The 15,661-nt window shown below is 42.0% G+C and overlaps 3 protein-coding genes across 4 annotated transcripts in view; 1 reads left to right on the top strand and 2 right to left on the bottom strand.

Moving 5' to 3' along the window:
* Positions 1 to 1,454: 1,454 nt before the first annotated feature.
* On the bottom strand, positions 1,455 to 7,391 carry ATP5MJ (ATP synthase membrane subunit j). The gene is made up of 5 exons (XM_043516493.1): positions 7,244 to 7,391; positions 3,089 to 3,209; positions 2,623 to 2,643; positions 1,881 to 1,957; positions 1,455 to 1,644 (listed from the first exon to the last, which is right to left on the bottom strand). The coding sequence occupies exons 2-5, from the start codon at positions 3,207 to 3,209 to the stop codon at positions 1,570 to 1,572; spliced, it is 294 nt and encodes a 97-aa protein (XP_043372428.1). The 5' UTR covers positions 7,244 to 7,391; the 3' UTR covers positions 1,455 to 1,569.
* Positions 7,392 to 7,473: 82 nt separating this feature from the next.
* Positions 7,474 to 15,661, top strand: part of TDRD9 (tudor domain containing 9) — a 171,727-nt gene continuing 163,539 nt past the window's right edge. The window contains exon 1 of one of the 2 annotated variants that reach the window (XM_038406469.2): positions 7,474 to 7,720. In XM_038406469.2, the coding sequence (XP_038262397.1) occupies positions 7,686 to 7,720 (35 nt within the window). In that variant the 5' untranslated portion in view covers positions 7,474 to 7,685. Of the gene's footprint in view, positions 7,721 to 7,848; positions 8,341 to 15,661 lie in introns of those variants that run through there. The other variant, XM_038406467.2, reaches the window with a different exon arrangement.
* RD3L (RD3 like) lies at positions 13,987 to 15,626 on the bottom strand. Its single transcript, XM_038406473.2, has 2 exons — positions 15,328 to 15,626; positions 13,987 to 14,498 (listed from the first exon to the last, which is right to left on the bottom strand). Exons 1-2 carry the CDS (start codon positions 15,624 to 15,626, stop codon positions 14,201 to 14,203), a joined length of 597 nt encoding a protein of 198 aa, XP_038262401.1. The 3' UTR covers positions 13,987 to 14,200.

The raw sequence follows: 15,661 nt of genomic DNA on the forward strand, positions 1-15,661 counted from the left end.
TAAATTTGTTAGTCTCTAAGGTGCCACAAGTACTCCTTTTCTTTTTGCGAATACAGACTAACACGGCTGCTACTCTGAAACCTATATCTTCTCAGAAAGTCACTGTATAATTTAGGTCCTGACAATCCCCTCTAATATAGCCAAGCTTTTATTCAAATAAAATATTATTTTACTTTGAGTAAGTCAGTCACCAAGATAGTGGATTGCCCTCAAATGCTACTGGTGTTCCATCCCATGTAATATGTATAACACAGCTACTTTTAACAAACATAATTTTGCTGGAAGAGTGGAAAATGTTAGAAGTCAGTTAAATGCATATTGCATCTACAATGCTTGTAGATATTCAAGTTTGTAGCCAAATAAAATATATCTTGTTTGCAGAGACAATGAATACAAAGATGAGCAATGCATATATTTGACACTAACAGCTCACCTTCTTATTTTCCTCAGAATTCTGAGGTAATCCAGAGCTGATTTTCAGAGGCATAAGTGGCAGTTGGCTGCCCAGTTTGCATTAATTACCAATGGGAGATAGGCACCTAGTTGCTCTCTGTTCCTTTGAAAGTCACCCCCTCAGACTCCGAGGTTCAGCAAAAAGAACAGGAGCAGTCAGGGGTATACCTGCCTTATCTAACATGTCCCAAATGCTCAGTGATGTGAAATGAAATCCCTGTGGCACCTAGTGGGCATCACTTTTTTAAAAATTTCCAAGTCCTATAATGCCCACAAGTGAGAAAAATGCAGGGTACACCTTGAAAAAGAAGATTTTCTTATTTGATATTAAGTACTATTCTCTAACGGAAACAATATTAATTTTATAAGCCTGTTCAGTGTAGCACCTTGCAATTGCTCCTATAAAAAAAAGGGGATAAACATCTGAACTGCGATAATTCACTAGTTCTATTAAATGTTCTCTATCCTGAACAGAACTGTGTCACTACAAGTTAACTTCTAAGTTATCTTTTGAATAGAGGCAAAAAAAGGTGGAAATTATGCAGAAATTTCAGAGGCATTTTCTGTGACATTTTTGTAACAGTACTGCTTTTGCTGTTTAATTTTTCTGCAGAATTATCAAAAAACATTTTAAATTTAAAAATTGATTTTTAAAAGAAAAATTGCATCCAAACTTTGAAAAAAATCCCACCATACAACTAAGCTGACCAATCAGAGGTTGCACAGTAGGAATAAAAATTCACACATGGAAAATGTTGAATACATTGAGATATTTTGACAAAAAAAATTTTCAAGTCAAAAATTCAACCAAAATGTTTGTTTTCAAGTTTCGACCTGTTCTACTATGATATATTTATTTTAGCATCATATTATTTACTTCAATGTGCTCTTTTGATACAGTTTGTGGTAACATGAAAGTTCTTATAAAACTGTACAGAACAAAAAGATGTTAACAATGTTCTTAAATTTAAGTTAGAGTATTAAAATACACTCCAGAATACTTCTTGCTCAACACATTTATTCCTCCTATGTAGTACAGTGGATTATATACAGTTGTAGGACTGTACAATGCTTATGCGGTCCAACTAACTTCCCTACGATGGTAGCTTGCTTCATTTATAGCAGAGATGACAGGTCATGGAATGCATACTCAGCGAAGAGCCATTTAATGATGGCCAGGAACAGAGGATTCTGAAACAAAAGCACAATTTAGATTGTTCAAAAATTAAAGTAATATAAAGTTAGAAGTCTAAAATTCAGGACAGATACAGTTAAGTATCCACAGCTATGAATATCCAAAAATTAGATGAATCAGTATGTCAAAGTATTTGAAAATTCTTCATATATCTACAAGCGTAGCCTAATATTTTAACATTTACATTATCAGTTTTATTTGTTAAATATGATTTCACAGGGAAAAAAGTTACCTCTAAATTCAAGATATCTTTATGTGGGGGTAAGTAGTTATTGCCGTACAGTGCAATGGGAGGTATTTTCATTTTAACTGTAAGGTTAGATAACATATCTTTAGGTACAAAATTGACTCAATTTGGAGCAAGTGAATTGTCTATCTTTGCAGTCCAAATTGAAATAGGACAATTATATTAGCGGAAGAGAAATAAGAAAATTATGACTTTAAAATAGCCACAAGCAATGATATACTTAAAAATCTTATGGATCGCATATTAAACTTTTACAAAAAAATAAAAAGTTTAAAATGAACTAGTTTGTTGATAGCTAAAAATTGTAACCTAGTTAAACTTAAGGTCTACCCGGTTAGATTAAAATCCTCTATAAAATGGTTAAGCCCATTGAATACATCTTTTAGAACTCTTATTTAAAAAGTTGTGTTCCTGAACTCCACTACTGTTCTGTGGCAGAGATTAACTTAATTTATTACACAAAGGGAAAAAATATCAATGAAAAGTGGAGCATTTTACAGATGTACTGCTACGTTACTAGGGTTGTAAACACTCTGACAATGATATCAGAATAATAGAGAATGATAACAAAAACTGAAGGTTCACTTTAAGGTCTACTTTGCAATATCCATAATATAAAAACAAATTAAATTAAAATTAAAATTAATATGTTGGTCTATTTTCTTTAAATCTTATTCACCATTAAAATAAACTATAGAATACTCGGCTGTATAACACAAATACTTACTGTCCGCCACTGCTTTTTTACCTAGAAACAGAAGAAAAATTGAAATGTACAAAATTTAGCTTTGCATTTTTCACTTTCATTTCAAGTTTTAAGATCTTGAAAAACTAGTATGCAACCAAACTTGGACCAATTTTCAGTGATGACAAGGAATGTACAAGTGAGCTGTAGCTCATGAAAGCTTATGCTCTAAAGTTTTACATTGTTTTATTTTTGAATGAAGGTTTATTTTGTACATAAGCACTTTTTTTTTTTTGCTAATATAAACTGTATCTGCACGAGGAGGTTTGCTGGTATAGCTTTCCCAGTAAACCTTTTCTAGTGTCCGGACTTAAGGAGGTGATAAAGCAACTGCTGATTATTTTAAATAAAATATTTGGGCATTTCCAGACAATTAATTTCAGTTTTATTTACAACAAAGGTTTCAAACAAAGTACACTAAAGCTAAGATTGAAACAATTTAACTTACCTCCAAAGGAAATTTTGTAATAGGCGTAGGTGGTTAAGGCCAACCCAACCCATATTTCCTGGTAAACCTTAGTGTAATAAATCCTCATGTTGCTCCATGTCCTAGTAAAATATTGTAACATCTGAAAGTTATTAAAAAAAGAAAAAGGTCATGATGATTTTTGCTATTACAGCCTTACCTGATGTTTTACATGAATAAAGAAAGTATTTGTTGCCTCTTGAATCAGGACAAAATAAATAAGGAACTTTATATTTAAAGGAAACATTTAATCGTATCCATAAACAGGGTTTAAAAATAGTAACCGTTTAACCTATTAAAATTCTATCACTTAAACGATTAACTGTTAGCAGTTCATAGAGGGTTTTACATGGTGCCCTGGCTGCCAGCCCCGCATCCCGGCTGCATGCTGGCAGCGGAGTCCTGGGTGGCAGTAGAGTTTAATTATTAACCAAAACCGATAAGACAGATGTTTATCGGTTAATCAATTAAACTTTTACATCCCTATCCCTAAGCTGAATTTAGTTTAATTTCCTATGTTTTTATTTTAAAATGTATTGTATTAAATGAATGTTTGTGAAAAGTGCACATATATACACACCTCTGGGAACTAAAGTTCTGTATTGCCAACCAAAAAACTGTATTAGATGGAATCAAGGTCAAGAGTACATATCAACAACAAAGGTTAAAAAAAAAAAAAGTAGAACAATGTAGTAATTATCCCCAAACCAAACATTACAAACCCAGAAAATTCAGAGTTAAGATTACAAGAGGCTGCTGGGTGCTACCACAATAAAAATAATGACGAATAATGATAATGGGTCAAGTAATTACCACTGAGAGCTCTTGACACATGCCCACTCATCCTAAGGCCACTGACGGATCATTGAAACCAGCAGAATTGTTGCATACAAATTAGACAAAGTGTGGTGAATCACTGAGTTATCTCTGATATCACAATACCATTTAGAAGTTACCTGAACTTTTGATCTGATACTGTCAATATGTAATCATAACTAGTGACATAAATAGTTGCTAACAACATATTTTACAGTCTAGTTCCTTCAAATATAACTTATGTACAGATTCCAATGAATTTTAACTACATGGAAAGTTTGAAGAGTTTTAATCCTTGATTAAGATCAGACTCATTTGGAATCAGGCCCGCCGACCGGGGTGGTGACGGCTGTTGGGGGAAACTGCCGAGGGGCCAGGGTGGGCCTCAGGGCGCCTAAGTGCAAGAGACAGCACCAGGCCCTGCGGGCTGGTGTGGGTGGTCCCGGAAGTGACTGATTCATCACTTTTGCCCCGAGCCCCACCCCCCAGGGATGGCCTGGAATTTCTGTCGGCGGGCCTGTTTGGAACAAAGAAAATACTAACATGCTAAGTTTCTTATAGGACACATTTTAAAATGAATGTTAAATTAATTAGTGAATTTAAGAATTGCAAATTTTTTGAAAATTCACTCTATACTGTGGCAGTGTTTGTGACATAGACACCTTTATCACTATAAACTGGACTAAGACCAAATATTTTGCACAGGCCACCTAATAGCCATCATGTGTCAGAATGGGCTTGCCTTCACAGGGAAAAGAGGTGTGTTCTTAATTCAAATTAGCTAACTCAAGGTAAAATACTAGTGAAGACAAGGCCCTAAAGGTGAAACTGATCCTTGCATCCCCATTTTCCTATACTGTAATATCTGGGTAACAAGGATTTTTGGGGGACTGGGAGGAAGTAATTTTAAATTAAGAATAATCAAGATCCTCCTCCTCCTCCTCTTACCCAAAGCCAAAGTGAAAGAGCAAAGGGTCTTACCTAGATTTACTTAAAAATAGTCAGGAGGGGAGATGAAGCAAGATCATGGTCCAGAACAACAGATGCCCATCCCTGTTCTACTGAGCTTTATTTAATTAAATTTATGTATTTAATAATTAAGAGTCTAACATTTCCTCTCCCAACATGGCACATTCACCTTTACTCAGAAAAGCAGAATATATATATATTAGTTGTAGGAGGCTGCTGAAAATACCATTTGACAGGCAGTTCAGAAAAGATTAAAGTTAACACCATTACTCCAAGCACTCCATCTCTGAGACATGGCCAAGCATCAAGCAATCTATCAACATGTTTAATACTCGTTATGTCCTCAGATTTGATATTTACAAATATTTTTGTGAAAACTTGAGATATTTTAATAACTTCTTCCCAACGCTCCAAAAGACATGGGGTATATATAAGAGCACCACACTGTATAATACTTTAGGCTTCTCAAGGTATAATGTTATGGAAATGTAAAGCATTTAAGAAACTATACACACAGCACACCTAAACCAATCACATGTGGATAAAGGACAGCAGCTAGAGCACGGCAAAACTGTAAGAAGGAAGGACAGAGTTTGCAAGGGACTTTAGGTTCCACTGACCTATTTGCTGATAGTAAATAGGAAGCTCTTCTTGGCACATATGTGGGGAGGGAGTGGGAGAAGGGGAAAAGAAGGTGAGACTAATGTAATCTTTGAAGCAGAGACCATCTTTCTTTTTGTGGTTTGCTGACAGTGCCAAGCAAAATGTTGTCCTGGTCCATTACTAAAGCTCCAAAGCATGATGCTACCACAAATAGGCAATATGTAAGCATTCATTTAAAAGGACATTTAACCCTTACTGCTGTGAAAAACTTCTGAATACACAGCAATGCGATGATATCTTCCCTGAACTGTGGAGAGACAGCTCTATTAAATCTGTTACCTTTCCTGATATGAAGCTGAATGAAAAAAAAATAGTGTTGTGTTTTCACAGCTGCTATTCAGAACCATGAGAAAGACTTCATACATTTCAAATGGCTTCTGCTTAGAACAAGGATTAGGAGGCGATGCAGACATATATACCTATCAAAGCAACAAGAGGCTCTGATGCAAAAGGGAAAAAAAAAAAGGAAAATATATGGACAAAATGCTTTTTCTCCCACTAGCAACCAAATAAAACAGGATGTATGACTTCAAATTTGCACTGCATTAACAATAGGCTAAAATGAAATCCCCACTAAATAAACACACTAAAAATCCCAGCACCCTTCAACTACTGAGACTGGGGGGTGGAGGGGTGTAAGATCCAGGCATCCTACAAGATACTGGCTCATCTTTTACATCTGCTTCTGGCTACTAGATAAAAAGAAAAGGAGTACTTGAGGCACTTTAGAGACTAGCAAATTTATTTGAGCGTAAGCTTTTGTGAGCTACAACTCCACTGAAGTGATCTGCAGCTCACGAAAGCTTATGCTCAAATAAATTTGTTGGTCTCTAAGGTGCCACAAGTCCTCCTTTTCTTTTTGCGGATACAGACTAACACGGCTGCTACTCTGAAACCTGGCTACTAGGTGACTTCTACAGCTGCCGAGCTCCGGCCTGTTCACTCGAGGAGTGCTTTGGGCTCTAAAGCATCTCTGCAGAGCAGGGAAGGCCTTTGCTAAGGACTCACCCAAGAGACCCACCTGCCATCCCGTCCACCCACCCTGGAGGAGGAACGTGCATCACCACGGAGGGGACCCCGAGACTGTAGGCTGCGAGCAGCGTTAACTCGCTGCCCCACCCCCGAGAGGCAGGACAGACGCGACCGATCTCCGCGCTCCCCCTCCCTCCGGCATTGCCAGGGCGCAGCCCCCGGACTTCTTCCCCAACTGCCGTCCCGGGCCAGGCCGGCTCCTCTCCTCTCTGCCTGGCGCGGCCTTCTTGGCAGCCGGGCCCTGCCCCGGCACGAATCCCCCGGGCCTACAGCGCCCGAGGAAGGCCGCAGCCGCGCTCGCTGCAGACCCGACGGAACCCGCCCTCCAGAAGCTCCCTCAGCAAGACGAACCGGGCCGAACCCACCTTGGAGCCGGTGACACACGGGCCGCTGGCGAAGGTCGCGGAATGGAACGGCTGTTAACGCCGCGCGGGACGCTGGGAAAAAAACCACCAACGAGAGGAGAAGCTAGAACGTCTCCGGCGGTGCCCCTCCCCCTAGGCCAGAGAGAAGCGGGAGCGACAGGCACCCGAGCAGGCCCTGCTACCCCAGCTAAAGTGCGCTCTGCTCTCGCCTCAGCGCCCCCTGCCGGCAAGGGCCCCTCAGCGCCCTTCCCCCACAGCGCCCCCCTGCCATGCAGCCTGCTCAGTGACCTACCTCCCGCACGGCAATCCCTGCAAAGGAACCCGCGCTTCTCAACGCCCTGTCTCTTGTTGCGCCCCCTGCCGGGAGAAACCCGCTCAGCCCACTGCCAATTGCCAAAAAGCCCGCCCGATGCCCTGCCGTCCCCACGGCACCCCCGACTGCGGAAGAGCCCGCTCAGCGCCATGCCCGCCATTGCTCCCCCTGCTGACTAAGAGAGATCCCCCTCCAGGGTAGGAAATAGCTCAGGGCCTTGCCCTTCCCCTACAGCCCTTTGCTGGGGGGGGAGGGAGGACGCCCAGCTGTTCCTCCAGTGCGACTTCAACCCAGCGCAATACCCACCCTGCCCCGATGGAGAGGAACCCCAACAGCCCTTAGCCCCCTCCACAGCGCCTCCTGCGCGAAGGACCATTGTACAACCTGTATCCTGCGTGGCCTTCCCCAGGCAGTCTGGGGGATGGCTTCTCTTCGGGCAGGAGCGGGATTTGCCAGGTGGGAGTCATACGGGTTATGGGGTGTATGTAACCTATGGAGGTGGTTAGGGGGATTTGCTGACAGTGGCTGCTGGGATTCAGGGAGGGAGGGGCGCATTTCCCTGGGATGGGGGAGAGGTTGGCTGGGATGCAGGGAGGACAGCGTGCGGTTGGTGCCCTTCTAGGTGTGGGAGGCGAGGAAGCTGTAGTGGGGGCTCATCCTTAGCACTGCAGGAAGGATTCGGAGGGACCAAGCCCATGTGAAGGGCACCTCGCTGAAGGCAGCGCGGGAAACCGAGCAGCTCGCGTCCTCGCCGCGGCTGCGCAGTGTGAGCACGTGGCTGCAGGGGGTGGGGTCGGGGCTGGGCTGAGCCGGCCGAGCGCGCGGGCGGCACGTGCCGGCGCAGGGGCTCTGTGAGGTCTGGTCCCGCCAACTGTCGCGGGGGAAGCCTCTGGTCCTTTCCTTTACGGGCCCGGCCCCGCCATGCTGCGGAATCTCACCCTCGACCAGATCAGTGACTGGTTCACTCTCGGCAAGGCGGTCACCAACGTCGAGTTACTGGGCGGTGAGCCTCAGGCCGCCGTGCCCGCCCCCCGCCGCGGCCCCAGGCCCGCCGCGGGGGAGCCGCCCGCCGCCGGGTGAGTGTAGGAGCCGCCCGGGGACGGGGCGGGCGCGGTGCGGTGGTTTGACCCCGCCGCCGGGCCGGGATTCTTCCCCTGCCCCTGACGCGGATCTGGAGTGGCCGGCCCTAGCTGTGGCCTGGCCCCACTGCCGCGGCTCTTTCCTTGGGCGGAGAGGTGGTGGGGAGCGGCCTGGGGATCAGCGCCCTCCAATGGAAAACTCCCTCTGCCTTGGTACCGCAGACGGGGACCTCTGGCCCGCCTGAGCCTCCTGAGCGGGAAAGGGGATGGGGAGGGCCTGGCCCCGCTGTGGGGCTTGAACTGGGAGAGGCCTGGCGCCTTGCCAGGTGTGGGCTAGTACTCGGGCAAAACTGTCATGAGCCAAGACAGGCACGCGTTTGAGAAACGTAGCCAGGGGGTGGGAGCTCAGGTGGAGTGAAGTTCTTGAGAGACCATTAATTACAAGAGTGACGTTAAATTAACACATTTAGTTTGCCAGAAGATGTTAGTTCTCCACAAGCCACAAGGTGGGTAGCAGGTTTGTTGGCGCTAATAGAAATTTTCAGCCATTCAGTCTGCTCCTGTTTATCCAATACCGTGTTACTTGAGGTGATCCAAACCTCCTCCCTGTTGTCCGAATCTCTTCCCTTTCCCATATGTAGTTCATGTTGGGGGAGGGACTGTAGGGGGCAAAGAAGGGATTCAGATAACGGGGAGACTTGGATAATAGAGTAGGTACCCCGGCCAGGACTGTGAGGAGGAGGAGGAGGAGCCTACCTCCCTAGCTGTGGGGGAAGCCAGCCAGCCTGCAACTGAATGGCTCCTGCAGCAGCACAGGGAGTTCTCTACAGCTCTGATGTCTTGGGAGGGAGTGAGCAGGGCTGTGACAGGCTTTCTGTGCTGCCACAGTGCTGGTCACACCCGATCCTTGAAGGCTCCAGGTTCAAGGAAGGCTGTGGACTTGGCAGGGCAGAGTCCTGGCTTGCGGTCGGTCTCTGCTCCTCCAGAACTGCAGCCTTGCTCCCATGTTGCGCTTGCAATAATCGAGAGGGCAGGAGTGGCAGCAAAGGGAGCCCTCTACAGCCTGCTGTTACAGGAGTGAATGAGCAGGGCCATGACAGTGGAACTGCGGAAGGCTTGCTGCCACTCCTGTACTTATCCAAACTCCCAGTTACCTGAATAAAATCTCTGTCCCCCATGCTATTCCAATAATTGGGAGTATACTGTACTCATAAATCTTTGTGTCTAACTGGGAATACTCTGCTGTTGATCTCATATTGTTTGAGGTTAGCCTTCTTTGGAAGCCCATGTTAGTTGTATACTGCAGCAGAGTGATGGTTTGACCACTAAGTGATTGATTTTTCAGCCTCGATACCCTGACCTAACAAGGAAGTAGTTTCGGAACTCCTTTACCGCTTTTAATTTGAATATGGCAAAATAGAAAGATACCACTATTTAAGTGAAAAAAGAAAAGGAGTACTTGTGGCACCTTAGAGACTAACAAATTTATTAGAGCATAAGCTTTCGTGAGCTACAGCTCACTTCATCGGATGCATTTGGTGGAAAAAACAGAGGAGAGATTTATATACACACACACAGAGAACATGAAACAATGGGTTTATCATACACACTGTAAGGAGAGTGATCACTTAAGATAAGCCATCACCCACAGCAGGGGGGGAAAGGAGGAAAACCTTCCATGGTGACAAGCAGGTAGGCTAATTCCAGCAGTTAACAAGAATATCTGAGGAACAGTGGGGGGTGGGGTGGGGGGGAGAAATACCATGGGGAAATAGTTTTACTTTGTGTAATGACTCATCCATTCCCAGTCTCTATTCAAGCCTAAGTTAATTGTATCCAGTTTGCAAATTAATTCCAATTCAGCAGTCTCTCGTTGGAGTCTGGTTTTGAAGCTTTTTTGTTGAAGTATAGCCACTCTTAGGTCTGTGATCGAGTGACCAGAGAGATTGAAGTGTTCTCCAACTGGTTTTTGAATGTTATAATTCTTGACGTCTGATTTGTGTCCATTCATTCTTTTACGTAGAGACTGTCCAGTTTGGCCAATGTACATGGCAGAGGGGCATTGCTGGCACATGATGGCATATATCACATTGGTAGATGCGCAGGTGAAGGAGCCTCTGATAGTGTGGCTGATGTGATTAGGCCCTATGATGGTATCCCCTGAATAGATATGTGGACAGAGTTGGCAACGGGCTTTGTTGCAAGGATAGGTTCCTGGGTTAGTGGTTCTGTTGTGTGGTGTGTGGTTGCTGGTGAGTATTTGCTTCAGATTGGGGGGCTGTCTGTAAGCAAGGACTGGTCTATCTCCCAAGATCTGAGAGAGCGATGGCTCGTCCTTCAGGATAGGTTGTAGATCCTTGATGATGCGTTGGAGAGGTTTTAGTTCGGGGCTGAAGGTGATGGCTAGTGGCGTTCTGTTGTTTTCTTTGTTGGGCCTGTCCTGTAGTAGGTGACTTCTGGGTACTCTTCTGGCTCTGTCAATCTGTTTCTTCACTTCAGCAGGTGGGTATTGTAGTTGTAGGAATGCATGATAGAGATCTTGTAGGTGTTTGTCTCTGTCTGAGGGGTTGGAGCAAATGCGGTTATATCGTAGCGCTTGGCTGTAGACAATGGATCGAGTGGTATGATCTGGATGAAAGCTAGAGGCATGTAGGTAGGAATAGCGGTCAGTAGGTTTCCGATATAGGGTGGTGTTTATGTGACCATCGCTTATTAGCACCGTAGTGTCCAGGAAGTGGATCTCTTGTGTGGACTGGTCCAGGCTGAGGTTGATGGTGGGATGGAAATTGTTGAAATCATGGTGGAATTCCTCAAGAGCTTCTTTTCCATGGGTCCAGATGATGAAGATGTCATCAATGTAGCGCAAGTAGAGTAGGGGCATTAGGGAACGAGAGCTGAGGAAGCGTTGTTCTAAGTCAGCCATAAAAATGTTGGCATACTGTGGGGCCATGCGGGTACCCATCGCAGTGCCGCTGATTTGAAGGTATACATTGTCACCAAATGTGAAATAGTTATGGGTCTAACTGCTGGAATTAGCCTACCTGCTTGTCACCATGGAAGGTTTTCCTCCTTTCCCCCCCTGCTGTGGGTGATGGCTTATCTTAAGTGATCACTCTCCTTACAGTGTGTATGATAAACCCATTGTTTCATGTTCTCTGTGTGTGTGTATATAAATCTCTCCTCTGTTTTTTCCACCAAATGCATCCGATGAAGTGAGCTGTAGCTCACGAAAGCTTATGCTCTAATAAATTTGTTAGTCTCTAAGGTGCCACAAGTACTCCTTTTCTTTTTGAGAATACAGACTAACACGGCTGCTACTCTGAAACACTATTTAAGTGGACTCCCATAGCAGAGGTCTAGTGCATGTGACCAAAATTTTCATTATATTAAAAAAAATTAGCTTTGTTTTTTTTTTTTGAGCTACACCAGAGAATGTCAATTCTGGAATGCTTTGTATAGCATGTCCAAGTCCTGGAATTGTAAACATTCAATTCCTTTTCACTTTCTCTTGCAGAGAAAGAGAGCTCAAAGTATAACTTCTTGGTCACTGGGGCATTTGCAATGAAAAAAAAAGTCCATCAAAAGGCTCAACAGGTTAATCCCCTCTCTTAGATCTCAGGAATCATAGGATATGCCCTTTTCACTTCTTCCCACCAAAGTCTCCCTGTTCTTACACAGTCATCTCTCCCTGTGGAATTCCTGAGAATTGTAGGAAAGGAACTCTGCTTCTGCAGACCTGAGTGTTGCTTGATGTTCAGGCTAGAGTGAGTGATCAGGAGGGTATTCACTCCCTTCCTTTGGACCTACTTGATATGCTCATTAGTTTCAGGAGGCTTTTTATAGGGCTGCTGCCACTATGAGATGTAAGCTCATTGGGGACCCATCCCCCCCTCTGGATATATCTACACAGCCGGTGGCAGTGAGTCTCAGAGCCTAGGTTGACAGACCTAAGCTTGTGCTGAGGTGCTAAAAACAACTGTGTAAACCTTGCTGCTCAGTCTCTAAAGCTCAAGTGCAGCTGTTTTAGTGCTTTAGCATGAGTCTGCATCTCTGACTTGCCTCTGGTTGTAGCCTAGATATACTCTCTGAGCCTTAGGATGCTTGTGAGGGTTCACTCTTGTTTCCCAATGTTTTTCATAGACTCTCCAATGAGTTACTAAATATTCTAAAGCTCAGAAGGTATGGGGAGGCCTGTTCCTATAGATGTGGAAAACTATTCTATGTCCAGGGTTATATAGGCAGTTATAAGAGTATAAGCTCTAAGGAAAATGAACTCTTGGTTAACTAAACTTTCAGAAAAAAAATATTTTCTTTTAGACTGTCTTGCAAAGCACTAAATGAAGGCAGAAGATAGTGACCTTTATCTCATGAGTCTGTTTTCCAGTTAGTTTTTCGTACTTGGAATGTTCTTTGTATTTTCAAGCTTTTCAGAGTTGAGTGTTTCAAAAATTCTAATGTGGTCTTGTTTTGTCTACTCAACCTTAACTTCATTGTAACTTTTATTTTTTAATCTGTAAATCTGTAAATGAACATTTCTCAAAGCTTCAGTTATCCTTTCTCTACGTGTTGAGGAATTCTATCAAAGTCTCTTACTGGTATACTGTAGAAGGAGAATATACAGAGAAACTGTTTCTCCATAGTGTCTTTGTGAAAAGACACTTAGAATTGGGGCCAATTTTTCTTTTTTAATGGTGCGACAGACTAACAAAAGGAAAGAACATCTGGAGGAAAAAGCTTTTTGTGTAATGAAAGTGTGCAGAAATCTTCCTTCTGTGATGGTGGGAGTTAAATCTAGCCCTGTCACAATTGCAGCAAAAGTGGGTTTTTGCATCATGTTCATTGATTTTTCTGCTCTAATTGTGCCAATTGCGGCCACAGTTACTATATGTCAGTTAGTCTAATACAACTTTATTATGATCTCATACTGATGGCTTGGGGCAACAACTAAAATTGAGACTTGTATGTCCGTTTTTTAAAATTTCAAATACTCTAGTAATGTATATCTTCTGGAATAAGTTTTCAGACTCATTCACCATTACAGAAAGCTGATTCTGTAAGATACCAAAATCACTGAAAGTTATTTTGCAGCCCTGATTAAGAATTAACTTTTTCCAAGAAAAGCAAGGAGATGAAGTAAAACACCTTTTTATTTCAAAATAAAAGTGATCTCTAAATCTCTTCAAGGAGAGAGAACGAGCCACTAAAGCTAGTTAAATATCCAGATGGTTTCTCTTAATTTGAGGAGCTGTGCAGCATTGCAACATATGTAGAAAACAGTTCAGAAAACTAACCATAAACAGTACAGACAATGTTGTAACTTTTGATTATTTTCTCTTTACAAGTTCTTGTTGGACTTGTGAAATAGTTTTCATCATCAGAATTTCTCCTCAGTTATACTGAATAAATCAATTACTGTTTTAAAGCATACTTCACACAATGTATATTGTTTCCTAAGAAGAATCTCAAAAAACTATGTAGATTACTGAACAGAAGTCCCTGCTAACATTTTGCACAGTGATCGGATTTTGAAATATGGAAAATGGCTATTGCTTGTTACAGTACATGTTATAGGTATAGTACAAACAGGATAGTTTCAACATTTTTGGAAAGATCTACAGTTATATTTTTTTATATCTTTATATTAAAAGGTGCCCTTAAACACAACATCCTTGGAATAGTAATGGTAAAAAGGCTAATGATTTTAATTAAAGTTTGTAAAATGTATAGAGACTATAATTAGGGATTTAAAATTCTGAGCTTGCAACAAAGGGGAGCATGCCATATTTCTTATTCCTAAATGTTTTTACGTTTCTGAAGTGGGATGATAAAAGGGAACTCAGATAACTGAAGAAAAATTTTAACTTGATGGATAGTAATATGGAAGATTCCAGATTCGGTGAGAAAAAGTGGGAAACATGCTCTGTGTATTTTTGTCAACGTAACTTGAAACTGTGGGAATTTCATCTTTGTCCGATTTGTTAGAGCTGTAACCAGGCACTGTGAAATGTTCAGAGCAATTAGTATTCCGTAAATCTACCAGTTGGTCTTGTTGGTTTTCCTTCTCAGTTGTAGTTAGAAAATCTTTTAAAACTTGCTTGAATATGTAGACTATTTCCCAAGGTAAGACATCATTTTCTGCCAAAACTTCACGAAATCTAGAAACAAAAAAGAATTGAAATCTAATTTGTCAGTGCTGAAAACTATTCCAGAACACTTTCCCTCCACTTCCTTTTTTTAGGGGAAAATACTACTTTCTGGCCTCACTTGTTTCCTTTATTCCAAAAAAAAAAAAAAGAAGAGAAAAATAAAAAAACTCCTACAATGCATTTGGATGCAGTACAGCTGTTAAGATCTGTGGATACTATTTTTTTCTTTTTTGTATTAAGCTGTCTTGGTAAATTGATTTAAACTGACTTTGCCCTCAAGTATTTTCTGGGCTTTAAAGGGAACATAGGTTTGTTCTATTCTTCCCACTCAGCCCTGGAAACTATATAAAAATACATCATTTGGGGAATTTATATATAAAATATCACATAGAAAAAGTTAATTATTGACCTGTGTTTTAACTAAATGTTGGGACATGCTTAATTGCAATCCCTTTAAAATGTGAAGAGACTGGAGGCTTGTATGTAAAATGTTATGTTAATATTCTAATTCAGTTTTGTGGTCATCAGGTAAATGATGGGTATCAGATGTCTAAGCATTATACATCTCTCTGGTGCTTTGAAGATCATGCAATAAAACATATTATAGAAGACCTTTAGTCAATGTACTGTGTTATGAAATTAAAGAGTGTTATTTCTAGAAAAGCTATAGGAAGTGATACAAATAAGTCTTCATTTAAATTCCTAATCATTGTTACTTTGGGGAAAAAAACAACCAAATTTTAACAACTTTGAATTGGAATGTTGAACGAGAATAAGGGGGAACTTGATTGTTGCCTAGAAAGTGACAATTACAATAACAAGAAAGAAAAATTGTTACCTGCTAAGAACAGTTCCAGTTTGGCAAGGTTGAATTTGTGAACAAAGGACTTCAAGCTGCCTTTGTTCAGTAGCTGGGATTGTGGCTTGAGGATTTTGGTAGTTCTTCAGCCAGTTGTAATCCACACCATTTTTCTGGACTCTTTGTTCATTTTCAATCTCTTGTACTAATCTTTCACGCTCTTTCAGGTGCCATTTCAATTCCCTAAGCAGGGTCTTGGTCACTACTTCTGAGCCAGGATATTGTGCAGATTTGTAGGAATCATTTTTTGACCATTTCATCCAACCAAAAAATGGCATTTTTTAGCTATGAGAAGATTGAACATTATAGTGCT

The sequence above is a fragment of the Dermochelys coriacea genome, chromosome 6 (genome assembly GCF_009764565.3).
Source record: "Dermochelys coriacea isolate rDerCor1 chromosome 6, rDerCor1.pri.v4, whole genome shotgun sequence".
Taxonomy (NCBI): Eukaryota; Metazoa; Chordata; order Testudines; family Dermochelyidae; genus Dermochelys; species Dermochelys coriacea.

What these genes read in the sequence shown, in the direction of transcription:
- RD3L (XM_038406473.2), bottom strand. Translation starts at nt 15,626, where the DNA reads ATGCCATTTTTTGGTTGGATGAAATGGTCAAAAAATGATTCCTACAAA. An exon ending in ACTGGAACTGTTCTTAGCAG is followed by an intron (nt 14,499 to 15,327) that starts GTAACAATTTTT and finishes TTTTGTTTCTAG; the next exon opens with ATTTCGTGAAGTTTTGGCAG.
- ATP5MJ (XM_043516493.1), bottom strand. Translation starts at nt 3,209, where the DNA reads ATGTTACAATATTTTACTAGGACATGGAGCAACATGAGGATTTATTAC. An exon ending in TTACAAAATTTCCTTTGGAG is followed by an intron (nt 2,644 to 3,088) that starts GTAAGTTAAATT and finishes TTCTGTTTCTAG; the next exon opens with GTAAAAAAGCAGTGGCGGAC. An exon ending in AAGATATCTTGAATTTAGAG is followed by an intron (nt 1,645 to 1,880) that starts GTAACTTTTTTC and finishes CTTTTGTTTCAG; the next exon opens with AATCCTCTGTTCCTGGCCAT.